Source organism: Anabrus simplex, chromosome 7 (genome assembly GCF_040414725.1).
Source record: "Anabrus simplex isolate iqAnaSimp1 chromosome 7, ASM4041472v1, whole genome shotgun sequence".
Lineage (NCBI taxonomy): Eukaryota > Metazoa > Arthropoda > Insecta > Orthoptera > Tettigoniidae > Anabrus > Anabrus simplex.
Window position 1 is genome coordinate 163,696,882 of NC_090271.1, and position 12,872 is coordinate 163,709,753.

A 12,872-nucleotide genomic window follows, 5' to 3' on the forward strand; every position below is an offset into this window, starting at 1 on the left:
CATCTTGGATACTAACTGTTTGACTGATTTCTCGCAGACGATGCTATTCTTTGCAGCACAGCACATGCGAAGAACATTGGATGGAGAGTCCATGTACTGTGAGGTAGGTTAGGTACGACCTCAGTGTGTGTACTCAAGAAACACTGGTTCCAATTCCTAGTATACGCAGAACAGTGTGGCCTCTAATAAAGAAACAGACCTCATACATGGACTTGTTCTACTTCGTTCAGTCTTATAAGATTGAGTCAGTATTGCTTCATGTATTCCTACATTCCTTCAGAAACCAAATTGATCTTCTCCCAGCTTGGCTTCAGCTTTTGTATATACATTCTTCTGTGATTCCTATGTGTTAAAATATGACAACCATTGTATACTGAACTAATGGTGCTATAGTTTTCACACTTTCAGTGCCTACTTTCTTAAGTATAGGAATAACAAGATTCCTTTTTAAATCAGATTTTACTTCTCCTGTATCATACATCTTAAATACTAAATGGCATAGTTTAACCATAGATTCTGTAAATGCAGTGAATAGTTCTGTAAGTATATAATCAATTCCAGGTGCATTGTTGCTGCTTAAGTCTCTCAGTGCATCGTTAAGCTCTGACCTGAATATTTGGTCTCCCATTTCATCAGCATCAGCAACTATTTCTTTTTTCTCTTGATACAATTGCTGAACAAGTTTCTGCCATCTTGTCTTCTTACTCTAGAAGTGATTTTTCCCCCCCGAGTTCTTAATATTCATGTACTTAATTTTCCTTTCTCCAAAAGTTATTTTATTTTCCTTTCTGAGTTGTTTGCCTTTCCTACAGCCATCAAATGCATGAAGAATGAATTGGTTTATCATGGTTATAATTTTTGTTCTAGGGAAAAAGCGAAGTGATCAGCACCTCATAACATGAATTGACAAAGGTACTGTTCTGACCACCACAGCACCACTGGTAAACCAGTTGAAGCGCTGGCCTTCTGAGCCCGAATTGAGGGTTTGATACTGGCTCAGTCTGGTGGTATTTGAAGCTGCTCTTATACTCAGCCACATGTCGGTAGATTTACCAGCACTTAATCTGGGACAAACTTCCAGCATCTAGGTGTCTATGTGGTAAAGAGATGCTAAGACCATGGAAATCAAGATACGGAAGAATCTCTTTCAGTCTCAAGCAGTTCATTGTTCAGTTGCCCCTTATCTGTTTCCTTCTCTTCCATTGTTTTCAAGAAACATGCAAAACAGTATATATCAAATTATAATCAGTCCACCGCTTATCAGCACTGGCTCTTGTAATTTGTAGATCACTCTGTTCTCTGATGCGCTCTATTACATAATACATCAGTTAGAGGCCTGTGTTTGATTTAGGGTGTTGACATTACGTTTTGTCCGACTAGATGGCTGAATGATCAGCGTACTGGCCTTCAGTTCAGAGGGGTCCCGGGTTCGATTCCCGGCCGGGTCGGGGATTTTAACCTTCATTGGTTAATTCCAGTGGCTCGCAGGCTGGGTGTTTGTGCTGTCCCCAACATCCCTGCAACTCACACACCACACATAACACTATCCTACACCACAATAACACGCAGTTACCTACACATGGCAGATGCCGCCCACCCTTATCGGGGTGAAATTTAAAAAATTTACGTTTTGAACTTGTCCTTTTGGTGAAGGGGTGAATATGTAATGAGATTGTGCTCTAGACATTTTGTAATCAAGAGTATTCTGCTAGAGTTACAATTGCCTATGTCATCTTTGCCAGTGGTTCCTGTCCAAAGTCCTCTACCAACCAGGGCATTGAAGTCTCCTAATGAGATCATTTTTCCAGAGCAGGGTATATTTTGTTTAGACTTCATCAAGTTAGCAGTAAAATATTTCTTTCTGGCTCTTAGCTGCGCGACCCTAACTGCATGGCCAACTCGCCCGGTGAAATGCACTTTTTAATTTTCCGTCATTTCTGTCTATCTGTATGTGCGTATATATGTACGGGCCTCACGAGAAAATGGTTGAAGAAAATTTAATGGAAATCGGTATGTTAAGTCGAAGAATGATGCACTGCAAACTAGGCTATAAATAATTTTATTCACGCTGAGTAAAATGGTAGTTTAGGGGAAGGCCTAAAATTTATTTCTGAGATATTCATGTTATTAATGGTCCTATCGATAAATACTACATAACTATATATTGTACCAGGAAAAGTTGATTTCAAAGAGCATGAGGTCTTTCTGAGGGGTGCCTAGTCCTTAGGAGATGGTACAGAGAGGGAGGATCGCAAGGCAAAATAATAGATATTATATCTTTCTTTCCTTTATTCAATTATATCGCCGGATCATAGATATTAACTAGAAAATAAATCCCGATTTCAACAACAGAATATCAAAAAATCAAGTTGATCAAGTAAAATTCAACTCAATCAGACATGTCCATCGTAGTTTTCATGACATAAATTAATAATAAAGCATGTTGTAAGTAAATAAGAAATCCTAAAGTCTTTTCTATTAGCACCTGCGATTTCAGATTACGCTTTCTACACGAATTAAATAAAGTAAAATCTGTAATTCCTTCTTGTAAACACGTAAAACTCAAATATGAAACACTTAAAATTAAATCTGATCTTCTGGTATAAAGTTCTGAGTATTGTCCTATTTTTTTGTAATTTATTATGCACTTGACATAAATATCATAAATTAAGAGTTTATGATACACTTTCACTATGAATGAAACACTCAATTGAAATCCTTAAGTTCCAGTAGGTGAGAAAATACAACATTACGAGAGCACACTGTTATTTGAAAGTCTGTCTTTACTTTTGAGTGTCGTAAAGCGTTAATTTTCCAAGTTTATGAAATATTAAGTAAGTGAGCTTTTGATGTTCTTTGTCAGTAATGACACTGTTTATAAAAGTTCTGTTCAAAGTAAGAATTATGTTTTTGAATGGAAAAAAAGCACTGATATCACCTGACATACGCCTTCTTGTTGAGCTTAAACAGTTGAATACTGCTCTGCAAGCAGTAATCTGGAACCCAGCTAACAGCAAACGCTACGATGTTCCATAGTACCACGTCCCTGGAACTATCCCTCGTAGTACCAAGTCCACGTTGATCTGCATCAAATCTCCATCGATCTCCGTCATTCTCTGTCGTCTCGAGTCAGGATTTCTCATGTTAATAAAAGAGTGGCTTTAACACGAGAAAATCCAACTGACTAGGTTGAAAATGTGCACCATTTGATTTTGCACTGTTAAAACTGATTATCACTGTCTCATAAATAATCACCATTCACTGGATGAGAAATACGTTGGAGTACTGTCTATCATCGTAAATTATGATAATGAGAAAATACACTTCCCTCCACAGTTCATGTTGACACCTACTGCACACTGTTCGTATTGTCAAAAATAACTTTCATTCGAAGCACAGTTTATCAAGGCTCACTTTCACAGCAAAGAAATAAATAAATAGCTCTCTCTCGTAATATCTCGTAATGTTCCTTCTCACTATCACAGTTCTACAAATATTCATGTATGAATCCTATACTTCACAATATCACTGAATTACGAAGTTCATTGTACAGTCTATCCACACGGGTTGTTTCAAATGGTACAGTCTGTTATGATGATATGCGAACAGTCTTTCGGCACAAATTAAAGTGTTCTAGGCTTTAATAATACTCAATATAGTAACGTGTTGCAACCTACACTCATGATATTCAAAGTTGAAACAGTCCAAGACTGTTACAATGTAAAGTAGCCGTGCTAACTTCAAGTTTGTTAGGGTTTTTCACAGGAAAAAAAGATATTTATCAAGTTCAAATATTGGTGAAATTTTATATGTCTTATGATTCCGATGTTGTACACACGTTAATTTCCAAAGTTTGAATGTCTGACGAATTGCAAGTCCAACAATTTATAAGTTACTCACTGGCATTCACAGAAACTGTCAACTTGCCGTCAAATTGATCTAAGTATTATGATGTCCGGCAGTATGAATACTGAGTTCGACTCGTCCCATGCAGCATGACATGCTAGCCAGCTGTGTAGAATGCGAACTGAATTGCTACGGTGTGGTCTGCTGCTTATATTCCGTACGACCCAAGGCTGCTTGCCACGTCACTGGGGAAGTGTGATTCCTTTCTCACCTATATCTCTTGAATGCCATGATGGATTTTATTAAAATTGACATATGTTTACGTTCAGAACATGAGCTACACGATAATGTATGTCTCATTTCCGCAACTTTATCGGCTAAAAAGTTAGAAATTTCCCTTCCAGTACATTCTAGAGATAGGTGTGCAACATGTAGCAGTGACGTCACCCGCAGGTGCATTGCTCGTGACGTGTCCAGCTCGCCACGAGGAAGTTCGTATTGCGCTCGCACAAGATGTCGGGCATGCGAACATATATTTCTGCCGTCCCTTTTCCATATATTCCAGCAATTTTAAAATAATGTACAGGGCTGGAACAGTTCCTGGTACAATATAGAATTAAATTTCCGATCATTAATGTCTTATACATTTTTACTGTACTGGCTATGATAACAGAGATGTATATTTGTAAAATTCGATTTTTGTTGCCAAGTCCATATCAATGCCGAAACCACAAGAAAATGACATAACAGAATTTAAGAGAAATCAGTATGTAAAGTCTGGAAATAAGGTACTGCAGTCTAGGTTGTAAATAATTTTAATCACACTGGTTGAAGTACAGTATTACATACCGTAACAAAAGTTATAGATAATACAAGTTCCAATCATTTATGTCTTATACAGTTTTACCCACCACCTCCTAGAGAACAAGGCCTGGCAATACGATTCGTGACGTCACGCGAGTGGGCCCAGCGCGAGTGGATAGTAGATGAAGCTAAATCCTTACGATGATTGAAAAATACGCTGGTTAAACTACATACTTCAAATATTATTTCTCGTAGGAGTGCATATCGGAAGCGAAATTAGTAATATACCGTATTAATTAGGAAGAACAATTAAAAATGCAAAAAAGAATAGAATTCAGTTTTTAAGAATCTTAATACTGAACAGCTTTAATAATATGCCTATATGACACTTTCTTTCGTATATTTAAGAGTCAAAAATTTCGCTAGGGTTGGGTTTTGTAACTGGTTGCTTCAGTCCATTCACAACAATATGTTGACCCAAAATATTTTTATTTTAGTGATGAGGCATGCTTGCACTTTAGTGGCTGTATAAATAGTCAGAACAATCACTACTAGAGTGCAGAAATTCCCCACCAGTTGCATGTCCATCCACTTCATGATGTAAGAGTAGGAGTTTTGTGTGCAGTAAGAGCTTGCAGAATTATAGGGCCTTTATTTTTGCATGAAACAGTAAATGCTGACTGATATATAGACCTCATTCTCAGGCGATTCTTTCAAGAGCTAACAGTAGAAGAAAGGAGTAATTGTTACTTCATGCAGGATAATGGGACAGCTCACACTGCTAATCGGTCTATGGAGATAATACAGGAAGTTCCAAAGATAGTGTAGTTAATGATCCTGCTAGATCTCCCAATTTAAATCCCTGTGATTATTACCTGTGGGGGATGCTGAAGGGAAAAATGTATGAGAACAACCCTCACACAAGAGAACATTGCACAAGTAATTGCGAACATCACACCGGCTGAGATTCACTGAGTGTCTGCAAATCTGTTTACAAGGTGGGGAGAAAAAGGCGCGCATTATACTGTTTAGCGACCAAGTGTCATTGCGCCAGTCATGCTGTGCTTTGAGCGGTGCTGCGACCAAAGCTAAAAAAAAAAAAGCTCTAATATATTGTATTGCCAATTGCAAAACAGTACCGATGACACTTCTGGGATTCGAACCCGGGAAGGGTAAATGAAAATAATGATTTATCAAGTGCAAGAGCGTGGTTAAGGTAGGTTAAATTTCAGCAGTGTAAAACACTAAAAGAATAAAAAATATGGAAGATATTTTGTAGAATTATGTCGACATAGAATAAAGCTAAAAAATAATCGATCTAGTTTACGATTAATCCTATCCAAAATGGGGTAAACATTATGCGTTCCCTCAGCTTATAGGAAGATTACCTTTCTAGAGTAAGGAAGAAGAATAAATAATAATAATGTTATTTGCTTTACATCCCACTAACTACTTTTTTTTTTACGGTTTTCGGAGACGCCGAGGTGCCGGAGTTTAGTCCCACAGGAGTTCTTTTATGTGCCAGTTAATCTACCGACACGAGGCTGTCGTATTTGAGCACCTTCAAATACCACCGGACTGAGCCAGGATTGAACCTGCCAAGTTGGGGTCAGAAGGCCAGCGCCTCAACCGTCTGAGCCACTCAGCCTGGCATAGGGAGGGAGAAAGAATGAGGTAGGGAAGTAACATGCAGAAGGGGAATGGGGGAGATAATATCATAAAGGCTTCAACTCTAATGTACACAAGCCATTTCAGATAAGAAGACCAGAATTTAGAAGTAAAAGACAGCAGAAATTACTTATTAGTCTGGAGAAGAACATAACTGTCTTATGACAGAATTTTAGTGCTAGCTTCGAAACAGGTCACTAGGTTGAATACGCAACTATTTGTACATCACCATAATGTCTTAATATAATGATTTGCATGAGCCCCACTGGTGAAAGTTCTAAAAGATGCTTTAAGTTCGGTGTAGATTGTCACTGTAACACATACTCACTCAAACACTTGTCTGATCCCATAATAAGAAATAATAAAGTGAGGGCTAAGAAAACTGGTGGATAGTAAGGGCTACGGAGAGATAGAATCAGGAAGATAAAGTTACAGAAAAATCAAATTAATATAACTTCTCTCTCAACTTCTCACCTCATTGATGAAGATAACAGGGCATGGTGAAAAGACAAACCATTTATTCTAATGTATAGGTTGCAGTCAAGTACCCGTCAGAACTGGAACTGTCTGATTTCGGGAGAAACTCCCTTTTATATTGAGAGAGAAGACGTTCGTGAACATTAGAGATGGGTGAACACCTGATGCGAGCCACATGTCTCAGAATGACGTCAGTGAGCAGCAGGAAGTTGAGAGTAGCAAGGAGTTGAAATGAGACAGTGCTACAGGGAGGTGAAGCATGGGGCTATAATGGGGACCAAGATAGAAAATGACAGCGAATTGATGATCAGAAATGAGATAAGAAGTTAAACATTCCGTCAGGCATAAATATACCAGTTACTTTTAAATCAGTGGTTGGTGACTGATAGTGGCTGTTCAGCAGATGGTGTCATCGTGTACTGTCAAATGTCAGTGGAACTGAAATGTAAAAAGAAGACTAAAATATAAATACTGTCCAGTTAAGTCATTTGGTGTAAATAGATGATTCTTTACCTGTAAGTCCATTTTGACTTGCAATAGAGATAGTTTGTCTCCAGAAAACATTAATATACTACTTGCTGCCTATTGTGATGGGACTTTCTGTAGTTAATGATACTTGTAAATAGGTGAGAGAACAAAATGACATGATTTTAGGTGCATATTTCTTAAATTTTTGTGCTCGTTTTCCACATTTGTAGAACATAATTGCATGTCTATTTGAATCATTTTTAGTGCATAAAGATCTTGGCCGTAGTTATATGTTATTTTCAGGCATTACTATAAGCCTGTAATTAACACATGTATTTGCCAAATAGAAACAAAAAGCATTGACTCAATACTGTCAGTACAAAGCTACATATCAGTTGTTTTCAGCCTAATGGTACTCACTTGTATTCAGTTAACAGGTCTGCAAGTGGGAGTTTTTATGACAACTACTACACTGCTGTACAAAACTCAGATCGAAAGTAACTATGAGACAAACAAAAATGACACTGTTATACAGAGACAAAAAATGACATGTAATTCACTGCGACTCATGGTGGTCCCCTGGACATCACAAAAGTAGGGACATGGTTCTTAAAAGGATATGCGATCACTATGAACAGTGATGCATGCTCTGGAATGTGTTCCCATGCTGGCCACAAGATTGGTAAGGAGTTCTTGTGGTAGGGTGTTCCATTCCTCCACCAGCGCGGTTGACAACTGCTGGATGGTCTTTGGTGGATTTGGATGTGCTGTAATACGTCTGCCCAACATGTCCCACATGTGCTCAATGGGATTTAATTCGGGGGAATGGGCAGGCCAGTCCATTCTCTGAATATCCTCGTTCCAAGAGCTCCGCCAACTGCGCTGTTCGATGCAGTCGTGCATTGTTATTCTCCCTAGTTTTAGTGTCTTTGGAACATTTATAAACAATTTGTTTGGGATGGTACGCGATGTGCCTTTGCACATCGGAACTATACACCATTTATAAGTTTTCTGCCCCACTGTCTGCGCAGGATTCATTTTAAGTCCAAAATATACCACTCAAATTATTATCCAATGTATAGACCTCGAATTTAACTATACCAGACACTAACATAAAGTAGAAATACGCAAAGTGTATCCTGCTTCTCACAGCGCACCATGTGTTATTTCGTCTGCTAATTCAGTCAACCTGTACGATGACGTCAGACCAATGAGATCGCGTACTTGCGTCACGTGACATTTTTGTACTTTAATTTAGATTTTTATCATGTTTGGAGTTATTATTTGTACATTCTGATCACATTTTTGAATTCTGCATGAAATTTTGAATCAGATTTGCATTTTTAAATTAAAACCCCGGATCATGCATTTTCCCTATTGTGAATGACAAATGTTAAAATACAATGTTGTATTGTGATAATAAAATGTGCTTGGAAGAGTAGCTTTGAAAGTCTAGTACGTTCACCAATTCATTAAGACACTGCTCTTGACGTTCACTCATATATTATCGGCACACTTTATCTGGATGCATTTGTGTACGGGGGTGAGGAGTAAGGAGGGAGCTGTCTCGGTTCCGGTAATGCTGTCAACTGAATGAAAATGGAATCTGAATTGAATTGAGAATATGATCGATATGAGTTTCTAAACCGTTATTATCTTAAGCCAACAACTGTGTCACATACACATTATATAACATTTCTCGATGCGAATATTGTTCCTAGCATGAATTCTATAGTTTGGCTTTGCTGTGTAAACAACAACAGTACTAGTATGTAAAGTGTACGTTAGATGTCGCACAATGATGCTTAAGCAATTCATAGTTTGTGTTTCAAAGGTTGCCAGTACGAATCTCGAATATTGTCAAGGTCAACCGATTCAGCACTAGGGTGTAAATGCATCCAGATAAAGTGTGCCGATAATACTCATTCATTGAATCCATTGTTATAATGTTAAAATACTTATTTCAAATTAAAATTATCTTGGTGTTGAGTTATGTGGTACTATATTTTATAAAATCCACGTCAGTAGGAGATTTGGTAATGAATAATGATGTATGTTGATAAGATTGTACGATGAGATAGGCGCGAGTCGCGTATTTTTAACACTGCGGCAGTGAACGGCGTGCTCCTGATTAGCACACAAATGACAGGCTAAGACAGCAAATTATCTGACATAGTCCAACGAACACGAGTATGAAGAGGGGAGCATTCGCACCTTAGTTAATGGAGCATCGAACCCAACAACTTGACCCTGAGCTAAGCTTACTCGCGCCTATCTTATCGCACAAGCTTATCAGCGTACATCATTATTCATTACCAAATCTCCTACTGATGCGGATTTTATAACAGTAATACATAACTCAACACTAAGATATTTTAAATTTAAAATAAGTATATTAACATTATAACAATGGATTGAATGAATGAGTATATGTGTGAACGTCAAGAACAGTGTCTTAATGAACTGGTGAACATACTAGACTTTCAAAGCTACTCTTTCAAGCACATTTTATTATCACAACACATCATTGTATTTTAGCATTAGTCATTCGCAATTAATATAAGTAATGTTTTATTAACTCAACATTAAGACATTTTAAAATTAAAATAAGTATGTCAATATTGCAACACTAGTTTGAATAAATGAGTATATGAGTGAACATCAAGATCAGTGTCATAACGAACTGGTGAACATTTTAGACTTTCAAAACTACTCTTTCAAGCATATTTTATTACCACGACACATCATTGTACTGCAGCATTAATCATTCATAATTAAGATAGGTAATGTTTTAGTATTATATGTTGTTATTATTAAGGTGATAGGTGAAGATGACCCACAAATAAGGTCGAAACCGGTACTGTTATATTAGAATGTTTTAAATACGGTACCTTATAAGGAATAAATGTATTGATTATGTGGAAAGTTCCTATCTTTATATTTGCGATTATTAGAATCATCAATACGGATAATGAAGCTAATAGATTATAATACCCCTCCTCTCCTTCAGGCAGCAGTGCCTGTGATTCAGAAGGATCTCCATGTACGTGAAACAGTGTTATGAGCAATACCAAATTCCTGGGCTACACTCATCACGCTTCGTTCTTCTTCCAGTTTCCCACTAATTCTTCCCCTGTGAAGTCACCTAAATGTTGTCTCCGGGCCATGTTATAATGAATAACTCCACTACAGTGTACCATAACAGCTTGCTGATCGACTCACACTGTCTTGTCCCGTTCCTTCTACCGTCTCGTTTTGTAGGACCAGACCCATTTGGCGCTATAGTCGTGCTGACCTCGCCAGGTTTCTATGGACGTGTGGGAGATCTCTGGCAACATGTTATTGCACTTTCATTCATTTCCACTGAGTAGTTGATATGTCATGTTGCTTTATCTATCTCATCCTTAAGTTTTGCACAGCAGTGTAGTATGTAGTCCGGCATAGAAATACGCATCTTGTACCGTGACTGCTCTACTCTTCCAATTGTTTAGAATCGGCAGTATACAGTATGTGAATTTGGCCCAGTTTTTTATGGCCAGATGCTCTTCCTGGAGCCAGTCCTAAGTGGAGGTTTGTATACATATTTGTATACATATTGCAAGTTGGTTGTTAGTGTGATGTGTTACGTGTATGTGAAGTAATATCTATTTAGATGAATATAAACTCTCAGTTCTTAAGTGAGTTGAATTAATCAGAAGTGGCTAAAATTCCTAGCCCAACTAGAAATCTAACTCGGGACCCTCTGAACCAAAGGCCGCTGAGCTGACCATATAGCTAAGAAATTGGACATCTTGATTGCTCCTTGACTGCCTTTAGTTCTAAGAAACTCTACAGAATGCCAAAATTGTCTTTTAAAGGGGTTCGGGGCTTAGGCACACTAAAATATCGGCCCATTGTACGTGGATTTGATTCACATTCTTGAGTATAGGAGATGAATACCAGTACCTAACCAATTACAATATGCAGCTAGATTTAATTTATTACTGTCTTCGTATTTTCCTGGAGTGAGTATGGGGAAATCTTGAGGAGAGACTTACCAGGGTGGCTGCTGAAAGACACTCCTCTTTAACTTCCCAGTCTTCCCTTGGTATGTAAACTGTTTTACAAATTGTGGATTAGTTAGCCATTCCACACTGCAACTCAGAATTGAAATGATCATTGCTTACAGGTTTACTTTCTAGTTGCATCAACTCTAGAATATATTTCTCATGTCTAATAACAAATTCTGTTTTATAATGCACAGGACACGAGGCAGCAGATCACTGAACTGTCTGGGGTACATTCGCTTCTCAAAAGATTACAGTTCCTCTTCAAGTTACCTGCTCAACTGAAGACCAGAATACAGGAGGAGCAGTACTCACAGGTAAAGGCATTATTTGGTTTGATGAATTACTTGAATTGTACATCTACCCTTTTAGGAAATAAATTATGAGTGTATATTAGGATGCATCAATAGAGTAATTGGATATTTATTGCTACTTGATTTTAATGTGGCACCGACACTGCTCTTACAACGATGATGGGGAAGGAAAAGGCTAGGATTGGGAAGGAAGCGACCATGGCCTTAATTAAGGTACAGTCCCAGAATTTGCCTAGTGTAAGAATGGGGAACCATGGAAATTCATCTCAGGTCTGCCGACGTTGGGGTTTGAAGCTCATAGCTACATGACCCAAACTGTGTAGCCAACTTGCTCGGTAAATAATTGGATATTGATGATGCTCTCAACTTCCTTGTCCTCTCTTTCCTTCTCTATGATGTTCTGACCTGAACTAGGTAGCTTTGCATGCTTATTTGCACAACAACTTACTAATTGTTTTGATTGTACTTGTCCTGAACTCGTATAACTTACATGAAGGATCCAAGAGAAAATGACAAGAGGAATATCACAAGAACATTTTGTGTGGATAGGAATAATATTTGATTGCAGCCAACATCACACATCACTTGCCGGACTTAAATCCCATAGATCATTACATGTGAGGTATTGTAGAACTGGAGACAATACGACTGATTCCGTAAAAGTTGCCATTACTCAAATAATATTCACCATCAACAAGGACCACGTGCATATCAGCTCTTTCATCCCACATGGAAGCCGTTATTATGACTAAAGGCAGTTGCATTGAGTAAACCTACATTCCAGCCATTGTTACATCTGTATACATAGTTTTATGTCAATTCATGCCGTTATTCTTTAGATGCTTGGTTTTCATGTGCCAATAATGTGTCCTCAGATACCTTACACACCCTGTATTATATGAAAAATGTTAAATTGTTAATGATTGGAAATTGTTTGCCCCTCCAGAGAGTTCAGAAATGCCCTGCATAACGGAGAAGGTGTCAGGGTTCATTCAACTTAGAAAGATATGGTCGAAATTAAATAGAATTCGGACCAATCACGGTGTATGTGGGGATCTCCTGTACAAGTGGAGGGAAAGACCTTCACCATGTTGCGAGTGTGGTGCTGTAAGACATACTGTTAGGCACTTAGTTGGAGAATGCCCACAAACATCTTACAGTGGTGAATTAAGAGACTTCTTCTTAGGGACACCATAGGCACTTCAATACATTTGTAATCTTGATGTAGAATTATAAATAATTTTCATGT

The 12,872-nt window shown here is 38.0% G+C and overlaps 1 protein-coding gene across 1 annotated transcript in view; it reads left to right on the forward strand.

Moving 5' to 3' along the window:
- Vps51 (vacuolar protein sorting 51) overlaps window positions 1–12,872 on the forward strand; it is a 186,761-nt gene that overhangs the window by 16,055 nt on the left and 157,834 nt on the right. The window contains exon 4 of the mRNA XM_068228634.1: window positions 11,507–11,626. Within this exon, the coding sequence (XP_068084735.1) occupies window positions 11,507–11,626 (120 nt within the window). The remainder of the gene's footprint in view (window positions 1–11,506; window positions 11,627–12,872) is intronic.